Genomic DNA, 20,540 nt, shown 5'->3' with positions numbered 1-20,540 from the left:
TGAGCATGGATGACCGTATAATTCGTAGTTGCTGCTCCATGATTGTCCAAAACAACTTACTACTGAACTAGGAATGAGCAAACGGAACTTAGGAGTATCTTTCTATTCTCAATGGACACCTTCGGGAATTCTAAACAGTATTAAGCGGATAACAGCATCGGCAGTTTTTGTTCAGTAAATGAAAAAAAAAAATACGAAAAAATACTTATTTTAGGCACAAATTGATTCAATAGTTTGGGTCCACTTGGTGAAACACACATTTAATAATATGGAACGAGCTCACTGATAACTATCCATCCAAGTATCCATGTTGGTTCACAAGGGGAACGGCGACGCACAAACAAACCGACGACACCACGTCCATCCGAGCAAATCTTTTTCTGAACTCAAAAAATTATAATGGATGAACTCGAATTAGGTAAAGTGGCAAACAGTTCTATTTGACAATGTTTTGTTTTTTGAACCAAGCATCTAGACAGAGTTTTAAGGTACTATTATTTTAAAATAATGTCCTCCTGACTGTAATGACCCATACATACAAAACTATTTTTGTTAGATTTTGTGTAATGTGCAATAAAAATAATTCGTATTTCTGATTTCTTCACTGAGGAAAGCGTTTTGTGTGAATGGTAACCCTATGAATACTGCATCAAATTGTTGAATAAATTGCTCCGGGATTGAGTTCTCAAAGGAACAGCAGAATATGTATTACTCACCCAATGACCCGAAGGAAATTATACAAACACTCGAATTGTCCGGGGAAACAAACATACTCACTATGTCGTTGGAAGGAAAACTCAAACTCCCCCTCTGTCGTCGTTGCCGTCCTTATTTTACGGATATTTAACAATTTTACTACGGTTCACCACATTCTCTGTCTCTCCACTAGTATCTACTTTCTACCATCCACTTCAATCGCCCAGCCAGCAGAATAATGATGCCTATGTTGGGAGGATCGTATATCAAAGCCCTTTGGGTGTCTAAATGCAGTTGCCCTTCAATTATCAGATTGTCACCGCATGTCATACTTCTCCCGGGCCATTAGAACACGAGCGCGTCTTTTTATGGGGGGAAATTTCTATGAAAAATTTGTCAACAATAATTTATTTAGAGCAGTGATTGATTGGAGCTTTTCTTTTGCTCTAGTGGTATTCAGAAACCATAAGACAAGCATTGATATGTGTAGTCAGTCTAATAGATTGCTTAGACTAAGCTAAACTAAGCTAATATGTAAAAAAAACTGTGGGTCTTTAACCTTTTGGGATCAGATGGCTTTTGCAGCATTTCGGGACCGTATGAAGTTGATCATCAATATTAAGCTGTGTAGTGTTGGTAGCGGTTAGTTCGGCTGGCCAAGAATAACACTACGGACCGCCTGTTCCGGTGGTAAAAGTCAACTAACATGTAACTCTAGTTTCAAACTTGAGGCTAAATAAGAGTGGGATTATGAAAATTTTATTAATTAGTTTAAATTGTCACCTATATGGTTTCACATCATGCGATTTACACAATGTATTCTGTGCATTCTCGCCTTTGACGTCTTTCAATCGCTACCGATTTGGTTTTATTGCTGCTGTCCTTTGTTGTGCTCTGATTGCAAAGAGTTTAATCTTGCCTAGTTTGGGTAGTGGCTACGTTTAGGATAACTCATGAACTGCATGCAGTTCAATTTTCAGCATAAAAGAACAGCAACGATCAATCTTTGCAGACTCATGCAAAGTGATACAGCCCAAGTGGCCTTAGTCCAAGAACTTTCGTAAGAGTAATTCCTATCTAGGAAACCTTGTGAATCCGGTGTTTGTTACTTTCAGTAAAAATGAAATGGCAAACTCGCGTGTCATGCCTCGAGCATGTGCGCTTATCAACAATGCAATCGTTGCTACACTCGTCTCTGAATTAACTATCAGAGATGTATGTGCTGTTACAATTGATGTATTCGTTGGAAACCTCAATAGGAAATACGTCTATTGTTCGGTTTATTTATCGCATGATGAACCATTCCCTACGTATGCTTTCAAACAGGTCCTTTTTTTGTTGGTTTTAATTGGGTTTTCTCGGTGATGTTGAATGTCATTTAAAGAACCATTTAACGTTTCAACCTACTTTTTTATTTTTTTGGTCATCACCAGAAAAATTCCGCCGCCCGTTCGTCTTCCACGGCGGTGCTCTTTCAAACAGGTCATCGCATGAGCAGAAAAGAATAGCAACTGAACAACATATTTAGGTAATTAATCTTAAATACAATCATACCTCGATATGCCCTTCATTAGGTGGACATAAGAGGCAAAATAACAAAATCGAATACCATAATTGTGTGTGAATAACACCTATAAAATAACAAGTATTGTTATTTTAATAATGAATACATACTCAAAATTTCAAGTGCTGTATTTGTTATCCGAAAGGTATTGAATAACAAAGTAATAACATTTTTTTATTTTTTAATCGAGCATTTGTTCGATAACTCCACGATGTAATAGCAAAACATGTTCTTCAGTTTTTTTCACTACAAAATCATCAAATACCACATTGATACCAAACTCTGTCCAAATACCTCCAATTGTTATTATGATGTTCTCATAACATTTTGTAGAATAATATAATAAAACAAATTTAGGTATTAGAGCACAGGTTGTTTTTTTTCATGGTATTTGTAAGGTATTCCCTTCTGCTCGGGATACTCTACTTCAATAGACCTCCGGCTAATTGTTGGAAATGATGCCCGAGCAGAGGGGAATACCTTCCAAATACCATGCAAAGAGCAACCTGTGCTCTAATACCAAAAATTGTAATTGTTATGTTATCCTACGAAATTTTATGAGAACATCATAATAACAATAGGAGGTATTTGAGCAGAGTTTGGTATTGATGCGGTATTTGTTTATTTAGCAGTGAAAATGACCTATGAACAAGTTCCGCTAAGATGTAAGAGCTATCTGAAAATGTACAATTTAATAGCAAGAAATGTTATTACTTTGTTATTCAATACCTTTTGAAGAGACGAACCAGGCAAGGGCTGAAAGTCTCTTTAATAAAGACAAATCAATCAATCACCTTTTGAATAACAAAAACTAGACTTAAAATTTTAGGTATGCATTCAGTATCGAAATATCAAGACTTGTTATTTTCTAGGTGTTCCTTATACTAAATTATGGTATTCGTCTTTGTTATTTTACAGCATAATGAAGGGCATATCGAGATATAAGGGTATTTAAGATTAATACCATGATATGTTATTCAGTTGTTATTCTTCTCTGCTCGGGTGCTAATGCTCACCATATCATCTGGGGCAGCTTGGACATTAACTAGAGAGAGTTTGATGGAGTACTTAAGGACAAACGTCTTGAAATCCCGCTTCAACAGTTCATCAGAACTTCAAAAGCACAAATCTCAAGAAGCAAGCCTCAAAGAACAGTGCTTTTTTTATTCTGTTCTTGCTCACTTGTAATAAGCTTGAAATATGAAGACCACCGGTGCGCTGGTTTTGTTTACAAGGAGATTTGTGCGTTCGAAATCGTGATTATGTGCCAAAGTCGGCCATTTTGGGATTCCGACAAGTCTGTCCTTAAGTAGAACAGATTTTGGATTAATTAACATTGGCAACCGCCCAACCTTCATGGTACCTATGTGCTAGAGAAGAAGTGTTAGACATAACGCTTTGCTCTTTTTTTTTATATAATAAAAAAGTTTATGTGTATTTGTCAATTTGTTCTATAGCTATTTACAATTTCAAAAATCCAGATCTAAATGAAAGCTTAAGGCATTAATATCAATCCTATCGTTATTTTCATTAACATGGCAGATATATTTCACCAACAACTTCAAAATCTTCACTCGGTTCACTTTTTGTATTCCTCCCAATGATGGTTTTATGAGGTCATCGAATGTCAGCCGTCTCCATCCATTCGTTATGCCAGTCAATCTTCGCTGCAGGACCGTCCACGCCGGGCCTACACGAGCGCATTCGCAAAATTTGTGCTGGAGTGTTTCGATGTGGGTTCCGCAGTGTGAACAATTTTCGTCTGCCACTCGCTGCATTACGAAGAGCAATTTTCGGTGCTCGACCTTCTCATTGATGAGCAGATAGAGTTGTGTTCGTTCCGCCGAGGAAAGCTGTCTGTTGTGAATGTTCAGCCATGCACGTGGCCAGTCGGTCGCCGGACTGTTTCGTTCCACCTTGGGTACCTCAGTTTGCTCCACAAAAAACTGGTGAATTCGACCGGCGGAGGGGTTTTCTTGGAATTGGAGGGGAATGTGGGATAATTTAGAAAGGATTAGTTTAATATCAGGATGATCTATTGGAGTTGCCGGACGGGGATTTGCATGGAAAAGAAGGGATCTATAAAAAGGAAGGGAATCGATCTCACGAATGTGCCTGTTGATCGCCAGGGATGGGCACTTCAACGCAGGCAGGGGCAGGTTTAAACCTCCATGTTCCCTCTTGCGCGCCAGCTGCATCATCGGAACGCGAGCAGCTATTCCTCTCCAGAGAAATTTGCCCATCGTCGCTGTGATTTTTGCCGTGTGTATACCGAGGGGTAGTATCACCGACGAAAGGTACCATAGTTTGGCCGCAGACAGACGTTCTAGCTCGAACAAATTTATTCAAATTTTCTATGTAAATTTTCACTAGCGACACCTAGGCAACCGATTGCCACAGTGCAGTCGCGAGCAGTTGACAGTTTGAGAAACCACGTGCTTCCAGCCGCTTACTTACCACCCAATTCACCACCCACCGAAAAATAAAATCAAAACAAACACTGTCAAAATCATTCCTACATTTGCGTCACATTCACAAAGATTTCCCAATGCGAGTGAAGTTCATCCAAATGCAGTTTTATTCAAGCAAATCTATGTAACATAAAAGTAATAATGTGTAAAATATGTTACAAGAGTCCTGCGTTAGTTTGTGCAAAAGATTTTAGACATTAAATAAAAGTCATTTACTCTGCACAAATTATGTGGAAACATTGTTAGCGTGCAACACGTGCGTTTTTTTTCCGCCATCCGGCTAGAAGACGATCGTGGTGACAGTTGTTGGTCGCAACGCACATAGTGGTTTCGCAGCGCGGTGTCACGAACACTAATGCAAATTTACTGGTTGAAAATATGCCCATTTGATTTTGCCGGGAACAGCTGATCTTTGTTTACTATTTTCAACCAGTAACTCAGGTAGTGTTCGTATAATGCAGCGTGTACGTATACGCAACACCACTAAAAGCAGAAACCACTATGTGAGGCAGCGAGTGAATATGAACGCCGCTAACGCCATCTGTTCGCTGATTGCCACTTGGCAATTTGTGGCGGCCATGTTTTTTACACAAGCTGCTGAGTCAAACTTGAACGTCTGTCTGCGGTTTGGCAGTGCCGAAAGTATTCAACATGATTACCTTCTGATGAAGTGTCAAGGAACGCATAGATTGAAGCCACATTTTTTGGGCAAACTTTCCCACCAACGCATTCCAGTTCAAAGTCGTCATGAGCCGTATCGAGTTTGCAAAGACGACGCCCAAAATTTTGACTGTATCGGCAGTCTGCAGCCACGGGGCGATGATTGCATTGCCTTCGCAAACACCAACGTTGATCGCAACCGTTTTCTGCAAATTCAATTTTGCACCGGCGGCTGTACCGAAACGGGTGAACACGTCATTAATCTCCTCGATTTGCGCCGTCGACGTTACGATGACGCTGATGTCGTCCGCATACGCAACCAGAAGATCGTTTCCACATGCTTGCTCGAGCCGACGCACCAGGGGGTGGAGGTAGAGCACGAAGAGGTGCATGGACAACGGGTCCCCTTGTCGGACGGAGCGTTTGATTTCAAACGACCGAGAGAGGTGCCCATTGATGAGCAGTCGAGAGGTGGACCGGCTGGCGATACGAGATAGCAGAGCGACGAGTTCGTGGTTGAAGCCGAGCGAGCACATGGTCCCGAAGAGGAAAGAGTGCCGAACCCGATCGAACGCGTTTTCCAGATCGAAGCTGATCAGCTTACCAGCGCGCCGGTGATGACGGAGACTTGCGATACGATCTTTCAGAGCGAGAGTGGCCTGGAAGATATTGCGCTCTGAGTTTGAACATTTCTGTCCTTCGCTCAAAACACCGTGGGCTCTCATCACACACTCCAGTCTGGTTTTCAGAATGCGCGAGAACAGCTTGTAGTCGCTGTTGAGCAGCGAAATGGGTCGATACGATCGTGCGGTGTTATCACCACCTTTCTTCCTCACCAGCACGATAATCCCCTCCACAAACGCTGGGGGGAGGTTGCCGGCGAGTGCTTCGTTCAGCAAGAGATTCAGCTCTCGATGGATAACGTCGAACATGCAAAGGTAGAATTCTCGTGGGATACCATCACAACCGGGGGATCGTTTCGGGGCGCTTGCTCTGATAGCAGCCAGAATTTCTGCCGTGGTGATCTTCGGTGGTATGATGCGATCGCAGGCAAAATCGTCTCCGTTGTTTTCTGCCGCTTCTTCCGTGTATAGACTCGAAAAAAAATTCAGCAGATTAGCCTCTATCGCTTGCGGTTCGTTGATGGTTTCGTCATCTCCAGTCCTCAGCTGTGTTATGATGGTCTTTTTTCGTCGCCTTTCCCCTAGATGGAAGATTGACATCGGCTCGCCCGCCACATGGGTTTCATTGGCGCGCATGAACGTGTACGAGAAGCGTCTCTGTAATGCCAACATCTCCCCTTTTAGCCGGTTAATTGTAGGCAGCATCTCTGGATGTTGATAATACCCATCGTATGCCATCCGTAGCTCAGCATAGAGTCGCTGGTGCTGATCGTGAAATTCGTCGAAAACGGCTCGAGATTTCCACTTAAAAAAACTTTTAATTCTGGGTTTGGCATATGTGAGCCACCACTCGATCCACGAGGGGTAGTACCTACGTTGGCGGGTCCAATATTGCCATTTATACTGGAACTCCGCAAAGTTCTCGTCTGTTAGAAGATGAGGCCGCAGAGACCAGAAGCCGCGCCCAGGCTCGTGTCCAAGTTGGGGGAGGCAGAGACGAACGGTTAGCGCTTTGTGGTCCGTGAATGAACACGTGAGTGTTTGCCACACGTAGATTTTGTCGCAATCCGCTGCTCACGTAAATGCGGTCCAAACGTGATTGGGCATTGCGGCAGATATACGTGAAACCGGCATCTCGAGGACACAGCTTTTCCCACACATCATGTAGCTGTAGTTGTTGCACAGCTCTTTTTAGAGCCGGGTTCGTGTTCGGGCTAGATGAATCGCATGCTCGTACACGGTCAGAAAATTCACTCATTTTCGAGCTAAAGTGGGACAACTCAAAATTGAGTAAATTTTTTTTCCAGCGATAGCGCTGGTCCAAGTGCGGAAGGCTCATCAGTTTAAGTCGTATAATATTCTTGATGATGCGAAGAATATTATACGGCTTAAACCAGTTGGATTTTTGCACTTGGTCCAGCGCTATCGCTGGAAATGCAATTTACTCATTTTTTTAGCTGTTCCAGTTTAGCTCAGTTTTGTGTGAATCTTACTCATTTTAGAGTAACATTTTCTTAGCGTGTAGCACGTTATTAAAATCGCCAGCGAGAATGACGTGTGCCGTACGGTGACGTAGGTAGTATGGAAGAGTTCCATTGAAGAACTCTTCTCGGGCTGCTCGCTGTGCAGAACCAGAGGGAGCGTAGACGTTACAGATTGTCGTGTCCTGCACTCTCAGCGCAAGTAGTCGGCTGTCCAGGCTCTTCTCAACGTGAGAGACCTGTATGTGATCTTTCACTGCAACGGCCGTTCCTCTTTTCGTGTGGTCTACATTGGTGTATACGACGAAGCCAGGCAAGGAGAGCTGGTCGTTTTCCACTTCTTGCAAACACACAATATCGAGGCTTTGGCTGCTGATGAAGTTGCGAAGCGCGTTAAGTTTCGTGGGGCTGGAGATGGTGCCGATGTTGATCGACGAGATATTATAGGACGAGAGAGCCATTGGAAAAGAGGTCTTCATCCTGTTCGTCGTCTTCATCTTCCCGGCGGGGCTTTTTGCCGGGCGGTCGACCGCGCGTGCTACGTTTGCTACTCGTGGATGTATTGTTCGCCTTTGTGGCACTGTAGTCGCACTACGTCTTCTTTCTTCAGCCCAAGCACTGATCGGCAGGAGCCGTGCACCTTCTCGAAAGATGGCTTCAACGGGAAGCACGAATAATCTATTCGAAAGGTGTTTTCACACCTCATCGCGAAACACTCCAGCGTGTAACGCGGCACGGCGAGAGAAAAAAAATAAACCACCGAAGCTAGACGCTTGACTTGTGATGAGCGCAAATCGAGAAAAATATACGTCCGCGCGTCTCAGAAGCTGAGCGATAACTGAATTAGTGACGAGTTGACCAACTGCCATGTGTCGGATGAACAATCTTTATCTCATCATCGCTACATCTTTTTTGAACATTTAAATCTTACTTCCCAAACTTTGCGTTTCCGGTCAACCAACTGGGATCTCTTTACTGATTTGGTTGCGGCCAAATTCCATGGGTACTCACCATCCATTGACACTCCAAGTGAATTAGGTGATGCCGTTGATACAAGAACGACTTTCATCATGAAAGCTTTTGAAGAAGCTTACCCTCTTGCCCTGTGCTCTCTGTGAAGACCACAAGAGGAACACCTTGGTGGAATTCTGATCTGGCGAAGCTCAAGAAACAATGTAGAAAGAGTTGGAACAGAAGACGTTTGGCTGGCTTTGAAGCTTTCAGGTCGGCTCGCAAGGCCTACAGGAAAACTCTCCGGTCTGCTGAATGATCCGGCTGGAAGAACCTTTGTACAAATGTTTCCAGTTTGAGTGAAGTCAGTCGGTTAAACAAAATCCTTGCGAAATCTAAGGATTTCCGAGTGAACAAACTTCGTTTGCCAAATGGTGATCTGACTTCCTCTGGTGAGGAAGTTCTGGAATGCTTATTCAACACACACTTCCCTGGATGTGTGGATATTACATCTTCGGATGAACCTGATATCTTTTCTTGTAGTTATGATTCTTTAGCTTCGGCTCGGAGTGTCATAACTTTAGAATCGATTGAATGGGCACTAAATAGCTTTGCTCCTTTCAAATCTCCTGGGCAGATGGTATTTATCCTATTTTGCTTCAGAAGGAATTTGATCATTTCAAACATGTTTTGAAACAACTACTTGTTTGCAGTTTTGCTACAGGGTCCCTGCTGTAAGGTTTATTCTGAAAATGGGTCGTGCGTCGTATGAGGAAGCAAAGAGTTTCAGACCTATCAGTTTGACCTCTTTTCTACTGACATACTTAAAACCAATTGTCGATCATCACATCCGTGATGTTCATCTGGCCAATGTGCCTCTTCATGTGAACCAACATGCCTACCAATCTGGTAAGTCCACTGTGTTGCTTTCCTGGACACCTCACATTGAGTTCAGAATCAAGAAACCTTGTATGGCCTTCGGGCAATGCCGGCGAACCTTTGGTACAACTTGGGGTCTAAAACCGAAGTGTATCAAATGGATCTACACAACTGTGGTTCGGCCATTATTGGGCAATCGATGTCTTGTGTGGTGGCAAAAGGGTGAAATGAGAACGATCCAATCAAAGTTAGGTCATCCCCAAAGGATGTGCTTAATGGCGATGTCTGGAGTGTTCTCTTCAACTCCCACGGCAGCGCTCGAAGTTCACTTTGACGTTGCTCCACTACACATTCATCTCAAACAAGAAGCACTTGCTTGCACTTACCGTCTACGGGTACTCGGTCTACTAGAGGAAACTCCTGTGAACCGCACATCAACACACACCTCGTTGTTTCCACTTTTGGTGAATTTTTTTTTTTATTTTATTTTATTGATGCACAAGGGGGTCATAGGGCCAAGTCTCCAATGCAACTCCGAGAACTTGCATTGTCCATAATACACCTTTGAATTTGGGAGTAGGCATAGCAACCTCTTTAGCTCTGCGGCTTTTAAGTTTTGCGTGGCCTTAAGGATTGGGAAAGGTGGGAAATCGATTTGGTGTATTGAGCTGTAAGAGAATGTGTTGTTAGTTAAATGGTTAACGTAATTTACCTTTGGGTCGCTTGTTTGGGGTAAGCGTTTTGAACATACATACTGGTTTTGCTGGATTGCTCTTTCCTATTTTCGTTCGATCGTGTTGTTTTTTGTGGTAGGGCGTTGTGATTAAATTTTGATTATGTTCTTGGAATGCTGCTTCGTCCTTATCGCCATCTTTATCGAAATACGATAAGCCTATGTCATTTGCTGTCTGCGGTTTCTAGCAAATCGTCTTCGTAGTCCAACTTCACTATCTCCTGCTACAATCGCTTCGTCGCTTTCTTAAATTCGGCTCTCATTACCAATGTGCTTCCAATTTCAACGAACATCCGTCCATATCCACCTCTTGTCTACCGCTGGATTTCCACGTGAAATAAGAACTTTCAACTTTTTCCCGGGATTTTGTAGATTAGTGCTTTATGCATGCTTCCTTTCCTGAGACTTCGGAGCACGTCTTAGACATGGCTGAGTACAAACAATGCTCATCTCCAGCGATATTTTTAACCAGCATCGCACCACCGTCGTACTGCATTACTTCCGTTCTTCACTGCTATCCCTGCTTACTGCTATCACTCATGATACTCAGATACATGAAAATATAAAAGAAATGTTAGTAGCGCTTTTGGTGATACTTTCACGACGGCCATTCAGAATGGTTCAACGGATGCAGATGCGAAGATCATCTCTGCTGACCCGCAGCGTTCATCAATCTCAGTTGAAGATGAAACTTAAAATATACGAACACGAAGAGCAACAAATAGACGAACGCGAATATTCTAAAAAAAAAGAATGATCTTCCATCCGATCTTCAAGTGATCCTCACAAGCAGCATCTTTCGTTCAGGCACTTTTGAATGTCCGTATGCAACTTGTTCTCACAAGAAATCTGCCTCGACCAAGTTGGCAGAACGCGCCCATACCCCTTTCTGAACCGAAGGGCAGGGTCGTTGTTTCCACTTTTGGTGAATTGGGACAAAATTATCCTTGCTCCAAGTGATCTTACAATTGCTTGTAATTTTCCTTATTGGACATTTTCCACGAAATTCCCTTCCCGGGAAGAGTGGACATCTGGATATTTGGAAAGAAGTATTCCAGACGGCATCGTATGTTACACTGATGGCTCCCTTCTCGAAGGTCGAGCAGGTGCTGGTGTTTATTCTCGTGAGCTAAGGCTGTATCAGTCTTACTCACTTGGTAGACACTGCACCGTTTTTCAGGCCGAAATCTTTGCTCTTATGTGCGGAGTGCAATCAGCACTTCAGCAACACGTAATGAGCAACGTAATATACTGCCCCTATTCGCATAACAGTCCCATGTTTACTGGGTTTCCTATTCACATGGGACTGTTGTACGAATGGAGGCAGTATACTTCTGTTCAGATAGCCAGGCTGCTATTAAAGCACTTGCTTCGGCCAACTCTAGGTCAAAGTTAGTTACCGCTTGTCGAACTCAAATCGAGGAGCTGAATACAGCAAACGCTGTTCACCTTGTGGAAATCAAGCCTTACTTTACCAAACACCGTATGTAACATATGTAAAAAAAAGAAAGAGATTTTCACAAGAGGCGCTTAATTTCGTTGAGAACTACTTGTATCACTCACCTTTGGAGATGACTTGTGAAAAAATACCCGGATTTTTCATGTTTTCGAAATGCTCAATGTATGAGTTTCTAAGGGAACAGTGAACTTCCGATTTTTTCCGCTCGTGGATTTTGCTAGATACGATGTTTAGTAAAGTTAGGCTTGAAATGTTAAAAGTTTAATATTGCAAAACAATAGTTTTAGCAAAAAAAAAAACAAACAGGGCGTATCTCAAGGCTAAGTGGTCCCCCATTGGGCCTAAAATTCTCAAAAGTTGTATGGCGTCACAAAAAACATGATTTTTTTTTCGATGTAAAAGCTTTGAACCAGGTTGGCGAAGTCTGGCGATGCGAAAATTGAACGGTGATGAAGAACAATTCCTCTCCAGCTGCTGCTTTGGTGCGGTTGTCGTCTTCGGAAAACTCAAAACGAGAAAAAAATGTTAAGTCGCAAGTGTAGTGAAATTGAAACGTAAACAATTGTGTACCTAAATATTCAAATTCCATTATTATCGATAGCCTACATCTTTATGCTTCCATCTAATGAGGCATAGGCAAAGATAAGCCGGAATATTTGAACTGATCGACTTTTTACCATCTGATGTGACGGGAATTAGCGCATATGACGAAGTAAATTTGCCCTTTCACTGCACGGTGCTCGCGTTTAGACGAATGATAATGTTACCGGATTTCGGAATACGCAAATTCGTGACAAATTTATTATTCAGCATTATGTAATTAAATTTTATTAGCATCCTAAAATCATAAGTTAATAATGGATCATTTTTTCGTTCGCTTCCTTTTTTGAAAAAATATCAATCGTTTGCAAATAACAAAGCAATTAATTCAAAAGAAATAATTTATTTTTGGAAACATATTAATGTCGAATGATATAGAACTTCACTTTCTTTCTTTTTACTGGTTTAAACGTACGCAAACTGAAGGCAAACGTAGCCTTTCAAACAGAATTTCAACATACTTGCTCCTCCTTCCGGTAGAATCTTACTGCAAAATGAACACTTGTTGCTTGTTGTCATTACACCATTGTAGCCCTAATTCGACAAACACTACTAACAAACAGTAGCACTAACATTTTGTCATAATTGATAACAAACACGCTGTTGCTGCTTGCACAATAAACTCTGTGTAACTTTCTTTGTTATATTTATCAGCAATTGGTTAGTTTCTACCTCTAATCAATAACAACGTATTTTCCCCATAGCATTCAACATAGTTCGCATAGCGTTTAGCGTTACCGTGCTGCAACAGAGCACTTTTATATGTTTTAATTCTTGTTAAATACACTACTGACGAGTGGTGGCCCGTAAATGCGCTCCTACCTTGTCTGTCTTAGCCGTTCTAAACCGTCACGCCGAGGCCCGGTTTGGTCCCGAGGACGTCACTCAGTTTCTGTTGGTACATGGCCAGCGTGTTCTGATCGACGATACCACGATTTTTGCAAACCAGGTGTAAAGCATTCAAGTACTGCATCTCGGTGAACTGGGAACCCTTTTCGATGATGGAGGTTAGAATTTCCTGACAAGACATAGAATAATATAAGTTTTGAGCGATTTTGAATGTTTTAGCTTTACACTTACATCTGGATCTAGGTAGAACATTTCATAGAATGACCTAGCGTAATCGAGCGCAACTTCTCGCGAAGCCGTGATACTACTGAGGGTCTGCTGTAGAGCCAAAGCATTGCGACACATCCGCTGCACGCCCGCCGTGTCGATGTACTCCATCGAGTTGGCTGCCATTATGAGGATGCGGGACGCCAGATGGGCCAGTCCTTCGAAAACGTACTGCAGAAAAATTTACGTTACGTTATTAGCATTACTGATTATTCTCTATTATACTGGTTTTAGACGTCAAGCGATATATGTATGCTGCTCTACGTTACAGAAGCAAAGAAGACTCCAGGTCTTCAACGATGATGCAAACAACATAAATCCTTATATTTACCTTAGTCTTCCTTGGATGCAGCGTGGAACTCAATGCCTCGTCCATATCGGACAGAACTTTGGTCAGCTTCAGCACCTTTGCATCCGGTTCCAGCGAGTCGTTCTTGTTCGGATTGTTCGGCTTGAACTTATCCGACGGGTTCGATTTCAGATAATGGAAGCACTGTACCCGCACCTCTAGGTGCAACACCAACAAGCACGTGTTGGCCAACTCTTCGAACTCCAACGCCAAATTCATCAAAACCTTAATCATACCGTCCTTTACGACAACCGGCGAAGCGCTTACACCTCCGCCGACCATTCCGTTCACAATTGGTTTCCGCAGATCATTAGCAAAGTCCGTTATCCTACCGGCGAACCATTCCATGCTTTCCTGCAGGATGGCCAGCTCTTTTAGCACGCCCACGTCGGAGAGGATTTCCTGCTGGGAGATTCCACCTTCGCCCAGATTACTGGTTAGCATTTCCGCTTCCCGAACGTTTCGCTGCTGTACGGCGGTGGGACTTTCCTCTTCCGAGGGCTCCGGTTTCATCAGTCGCTTCTGGCCGGTCTGTTGCTTCATCCTGGCGTTGGATGTCTTGAGATCGGTCCAGTTAGGAAGGGATCTGAAATTGGGATCATAGAGAATTCTAACGTATAACAATCTGCTGCGTTATTTTAAATTTAAAAGCAACATCCGTGAAATTAGTTCTAATGCATTGACGCACCATTTTTTTTAATCTCAACTAAGGCTACAGTAAAATAGTAAAATAGTTCGCTAATGCATACTATTGTTATGATAATCCGAGAGACGAACCAGCCAAGGGCTGAAAGTCTCTCAAATAAAGATAAATCAATCAATCAATAAATCAATTATGATAATCCTACTTTACCACTGCCAAATCGAATTCCTTTTCATTCATTTCTAGGCGATTTAAATTTCAGCACATGTTACATCTGTGAACTAAGGGCCTGTCCATAAACTACGTAGGCTCTTAGACGATGCCCACCAATGCGTGAGTAAACCCAAATTGGCAACCTCCATCATAACGCCGAACCCCACCAATCGTTTCTAAATCGATTTGGAAATGACAACCTACCTTCCTGGTGAACAGTGGATTCATATATTTGGCAACCCAATACAACCGTTGCTATCACCTTCTTTTTGTGTTGGATCTCGATGCAAAAACAAAAACAAGACGACGTTCAACAAGTAAAACATAAAAGTGATATCTAGCTCTTGAAACCGGTGTTCTGACCTGCGTTGATGATAGCATTAGTCCCATTGTTGGAAGTGTCCCGAAACTCGATTATCGGAATAAATAAAAAAAAATATTCTAGAAATTCCTTGAAACTTGAACCGAAACAAAGTCACTAACATATTAAAAATGAGTACTCTACAAAAAGTAGATGGTACGCCATCAATAAAAACGTCAGCAAATTTGCTCCAGAAAAAATCTGCAATTCTACCAGGAATTTGTTTTGATATTCTTCCAGAAATTCCGCCAGAAGATTTTACTGAAATCAATTTAAAGATTTCTCTAGTAGTTCCTTGTGAGTTTCTCCTTGATTTTCTTCTCGAATTTCTAAAAGAATTTCTTAAAATAGTTTTCTAGGATTTTCCTGCAGGGATTCTTTTGAAATCTTCGTCAGGAGTTTTTCCTGGAATTTGTTTAACGCTTCCTCCAGGAATTTCAACAGATAAAGATATTTCCCCTGTAATTTGTTCGGAGAATTTCTTATAAAAATCCTTGGATGATTTCTTCTTGTATTCAGTGTTGCATTTGAACTGAACGCGAGCTAAAAGTGAACTGAACGCGTTCAATTTTTTGAACATGAACGCAGTAAACATTGAACTTGCGTGTCAGAGCTTTTCACTGCTCAAGAACGCCCGTTCAGATCCCCATTCGGCTCAATGTTCTAATGCACTATTCTATCGATATGTAAAGTTAATGAATCGGTCCAGTCGTCCAGAGTTCCGTAGAAATCAGACTTCATGGAACATGGCTCTTTACTGTACCACATAATACCATATTAGTAATACGTACATACATTGCATTGTGGATTGGAAAGGGACCGGATCGAAACGTCCGGGGTGACAACGCCTCGGTCCTTGGATGCGTCATCATATTCTATATACTTCTTTCCTAGGACTTTGTGGCGCATTCGTATACACTCGTTGTTGCACGGAAAAATGTGCCATACAACCTAAGACATGTGGCATCGGGCATTAAGATTCTGCTTCGAAATACGGACTATCCGCAATCCACGGTGACCGGAGGGTCAGATTTTGAATCCAATAAGCCCAAGATTGCAAGGATTGGCGAAAAAATGGCAGAAATATGACCATTTCAGTTTGGCTGGTACCAGGGTACCATGTTAGTATGTTGGCATTATACTGGTGCAGTTCTTGCTCATTGTTCAAGGAGCGTTCAATTTCGAGCTCGCACGCGTTCCAAATTTTGAACTGAACAATGTTCAAATCGTTTTGATCGCAGCGTGCCGAATTTGAACATGAACGCAAATTGATCGCGTTCAAATGCAACACTGCTTGTATTCCTTGAGGGACTTCTCCAGATACTTCATTAGAGATTTCATCAAGAACCCTTCCAGAGATTTCTTCAGGAACTCTTCAGTGATTACTGCAAGAATTTCTTTGGGATTTTCCTAGAATTGTTTGTGGGATTTTTCCCGGAATTTCTTAACGAATTCATCCATAAACTCCATCATGGATTCCAGAGATATTTCCAGGACATCTTCGAGGATTTCTCTATGATTCTTTAGGTATTTTCCTGCAAATCTATCTGGATGTTTTCTTTTCATTACTGTGGAGTTTTCTCCAGGTACTGCTTCAGGAATGTCTTCTAAAATTTCTTCGGGAAATTCTCTAGGAACTCCTTCATTTCTTCAAAGTTTCCTCCAAAAACTCTTCTTGGGATTTACCCTAGAATTTCTTCAGCGGTTTCTCAAGGAACTTTTTCAGGGATTTCTTCAAGAATTTCTTCAGAAATTTCTTCAAAGGTTCCTCTAGGATTTTTCAAGAATCAATGAAGGAATTTCTTCAGCTTTTCATCCAGCTTGTTCTCCCGGGGTTTATTCACGAGTTCCTACAGGTATTACTTTCATAGCTCCGTCAGAGGTTTCTCCTGCAGTTCATTCAGAAATTCCTTCAGAAAAATCTTTAGGAATTCCATCAGGGATTCATTCAGGAAGTTTTTAGGTATTTCTCGAGGGATTTATAGAGCGATTCCGCGAGGAATTTATTCAGGGGTTCATTCAGAAACTCCTTCAAACATTTCACTAAAAGTTCTCCTGGAGTCCATCCAAGGATTCCTGTAGAAGATCCTTTAGAGATTCTTCCAGATTTTTGAATTCCTCCAGGAGTTCCTTGGTATTCATCCAGAAAATTCATCGTAGATTTTTGAAATATTTTTTTAGAGATTCGTCCAGGAGTTTCGGCAGGGATTTCTCCGAGATTTTTTTTTTGGATTCCTTTAAGAATTTCTTCATAGACTGCCGTGTGCAGCATAGTTGTCCCATGTTCTATGGGAATCCGTATCAACATGGGACAACTATGTTGCACACGGATGTAGATTTCCAGGAATTCCTTCAAGAATGCCATCAGTGATTACTCTAATAATTTCATCAGGGATTCAGGGACTCCTTCGGGGATTTCTTCAGGAATTCTTCCAGGAGTTCCATCAGGGGTTCCTCAAGAAGTTTATGCGAGTCGCTGGATGAACTTCTATTGTGCTTTCTCCATGAGTTCGTCGAAGAGTTTCATCTGTTATTCCTCTATGAGTTCCTTATATGGTTTTTCCTGAAATTCTTTAAGTTATTCCTCCGCGATTGCATTTCGTCGTACCGTAAACTGGGGTGTAGTTGATCAGTGGGGTGAACCTGATCACTTAATTACCCGCGGATATCGACTTTCAAGAAAGCAACAATTATATTTTAATCAATCGCAATCCAATGACGTAACATTAAAATGGAATGGTAACTTCCTTGAAAGTCGATATCCGCGGGTAATTAAGTGATCAGGTTCACCCCACTGATCAACTACACCCCAGTTTACGGTAACTGGAATCAAAAAATCGAACGGAACACTTGAGGAACTTTAATGGGTATAGAATCTTCGTGCCTGCCACACGATATACACATAATGAATGGTCATTTGCAGAAGACGCTCTCATTGAATAACTACGAAAGTGCTCATAGAAGCAGCTGAGAAGCAGGCTTTGTCCCAGTTGAGACGTTACGTCAAGAAGAAGAGCAAGTCATGCAGAATTCATGTTCAACGATCAGTATGTTCCGTACTACCGAAAACTTGACTCCATGTTTACGATAGGTAGGGGTGATACATAAACTATGTCACGCAAAAATCGACCTTTTTTTAACCTCCCCCCCCCCTTTTTGTATGGGACCTCAATATTTTTTGTAAGGGTAGTCACGCTCCACAAACCCCCCCCCCCTTCCCCCTAAAAGCGTAACGTAATTTGTGTACGACCCCGAAGTACTACTACCAACCACCGGTGGGGAGATAAGGTAATATTTTACCAACGATGATGGGAACGCGCGGTGCGAAAACGGGTGGGTATCAGAAATAGAACCGGTTTGTATACCTCTAATACTCACCCACTTACTACGCACTGGTGGGGATAGTCTAAGACTATTAGGGATGGTCTAAGAGATATTAGGGAGCGGGAGGAGGACGGGAGATAATTTCATTTCAAAACTTTTGAACAAAAGTCTACGAGGGGGAGAGGGATGGCTGAAAAAAGTCTACGTAGTTTATGGACAGCGCCTAACTCATAGAAATATAATGTTTAAATGATTTGGCATTCACACTGATTCCTAATTAACTAGGCGGGCGCTACTATTCCTCGAAGCTACGGATCCACTTGACTACCGCCTAAATAAAACTAATTAATTGTAAGAAGCAGGCTTTGTCCCGCAGTGAGGACGTTACGCCAAGAAGAAGAAGACGAAAAAGAAGAATAAGAAGAACTGAGTTCAGAAATCGCATTAATCTTTTTCGCGTGCATTAGCTGACGTATATCCCGTTGACGTACTGCACTTCGAATTATCATCAGTCGTGAGCTCGAGGATTGTCAAATTCAGGGTGTATAGGTAAGGTATGCACACAGCAAAATCTAGTCACCGCAATTTGGATAGAAATTTTACAATTTTCAACGAATCGTGGCTACTTATGGTACCTACACATGAAAGCTTATTGTGTAAGGAATCGAAAAATGTTTAGGTACTACGGATATTTTATGACTTCCTATGAATTACTCCACGAGACCATCCTGGGCAGCCGTCGAAAAGCTGTACTTGGGGATTCGATGGGATTTGTCGGTGAGATTTTGTTGGTATTTGTTCATGGAATTCCTCCAGATCCATCCAAAAGCTGTTTCTGGAATCTCCTCAAGGATTTTTTTTATTGAATTCTTCCAGCAGCTGTTCATTCTGGGATTGCTTCTAGACTCATTTAAGCTCCAAGGGGGCGATACCCCCTAAAAGTTTGGGAAACACTGCTCTAGAAGTTCCCCCTGGGATTCCTCCGAGAGTTCCTCCTGGGATTCCTCCTGGAGTTCTTCTCAGGATTCCTCAAGGAGTTCCTCCAGGGATTCCTTCGAGAGTTCCTTCTGGTTTTCCTTCTGGAGTTATTCCTAGGATTCATCCATGAGTTCCTCCTGAGATTTCTCCAGGAGTTCCTTCTGGGGTTCTTAAAGGAGTTCTTCCTAGGATTCCTCCAGGAGTTCAACAGGGCTCTTAAAAGAGTTCCTCCGAGAGTTCCTTCTGAAATTCATCCGAGAGTTCTTCCTAGAATTCCTCCTGGGATTCTTCCAGAAGTTCCTCCCGGGATTAATCTAAGAGTTCCTCCTGGGATTCATCCAGGAGTTGCTCCAGGGATTCCTCCATGAGTTGCTCCTGGAATTCCTCCATGAGTTGCTCATGGGACTAGACTTTGAAAATGATAAAGTTCAACACCATGCCTAGGTAACGAAAGAGCAGATATGTTAGCTAGGCTCGGATCATCACACCAATTTATAGGACCAGAACCTTTTTGCGGGCTTTCTACTGCATCTCTTAAAATGGAGCTGAAGGTATGGGAATTATCAAAAGTGGATGTCAATTGGAAAACACTTCAATAGCGAGGCAGGCGAAACGTTTCATTGAATCGAATGTAAAAATGACTCGCAAAATATTGGAACTCTCCAAGAAAGGTATTAGTATGTATACTGGTTTTATGACAGGTCATTGTCCGAGTCAATATCATTTGAAGCTAATCGGAAAACTTCAAAATGATCTGTGTCGTTTTTGTAACACAGAAAAGGAAGACTCAGAACATTTGTTATGCCATTGTCCGGCAATTTTTAATCAAAGCATAAGGTTCTTCGATAAGGGGCTACTTGAACCCTTTGAAATCTGGAGAACAAATCCTAGTACGGCATTGCACTTCATCCAATGTGTAGTACCGTGCTGGGGAAATGCTTTATGTGATGACGACCACTCCCAATAGTGGTACGTTATCCAGACAAAGCTAAACAAAAATGGGGAATATGTCACAATAGATCAAAACAATGGTCGCAGTGATGCTAATACCCAACACGGAATAAAAAAAAACATGTGAATGTGTTCACTTAACTGAACATGATCCGTAGGTGACTCAAGCTTTTGTGAGCATTTACTCAATTTTCCCAATTTTATTCATATGGATTACGGAAGGTTCGAAAAGTAAATGCTCATTTGGCACGTATGTGAATAGCAATTTAAGATTCTAAAAAACATGTTTTTGGCGTGTTCATCTCCAGAAGAGTCAAAATTTCTCCAGCAACTCTTTTGAGGATTCTTCCAGCAGTTTCGCCAAGAATTGCGCTAGGAGTTCCTCCTGGAACTCTAAAAGGTTCTTCTGGAATTCCGAGAGCTTCCTCCGAGACATCCCCTAGGAGTTTCTCCGGGCATTGCTACAGAAGTTTCACTGGGACCTTTTC

General features: G+C 42.1%; 2 protein-coding genes across 4 annotated transcripts in view; both read right to left on the bottom strand.

Moving 5' to 3' along the window:
• The window catches only part of LOC115266033 (uncharacterized), a 521,849-nt gene that overhangs the window by 241,320 nt on the left and 259,989 nt on the right, over window positions 1-20,540 (bottom strand). The gene's annotated exons all lie outside the window — the stretch shown is intronic.
• LOC115253785 (exocyst complex component 4) overlaps window positions 12,415-20,540 on the bottom strand; it is a 28,862-nt gene continuing 20,736 nt past the window's right edge. For all 3 annotated transcript variants that reach the window (XM_029871853.2, XM_062859758.1, XM_062859760.1), the window contains exons 7-9: window positions 13,565-14,168; window positions 13,198-13,404; window positions 12,415-13,135 (exon numbers count right to left, since the gene is read on the bottom strand). In XM_029871853.2, coding sequence (XP_029727713.2) covers window positions 12,959-13,135; window positions 13,198-13,404; window positions 13,565-14,168 — 988 coding nt within the window. In that variant the 3' untranslated portion in view covers window positions 12,415-12,958. The remainder of the gene's footprint in view (window positions 13,136-13,197; window positions 13,405-13,564; window positions 14,169-20,540) is intronic.

Source organism: Aedes albopictus, chromosome 3 (assembly GCF_035046485.1).
Source record: "Aedes albopictus strain Foshan chromosome 3, AalbF5, whole genome shotgun sequence".
NCBI classification, from domain to species: Eukaryota; Metazoa; Arthropoda; class Insecta; order Diptera; family Culicidae; genus Aedes; species Aedes albopictus.
Note: the sequence above shows the minus strand (reverse complement) of the source record. Positions and strands in the feature narration are given on the sequence as shown.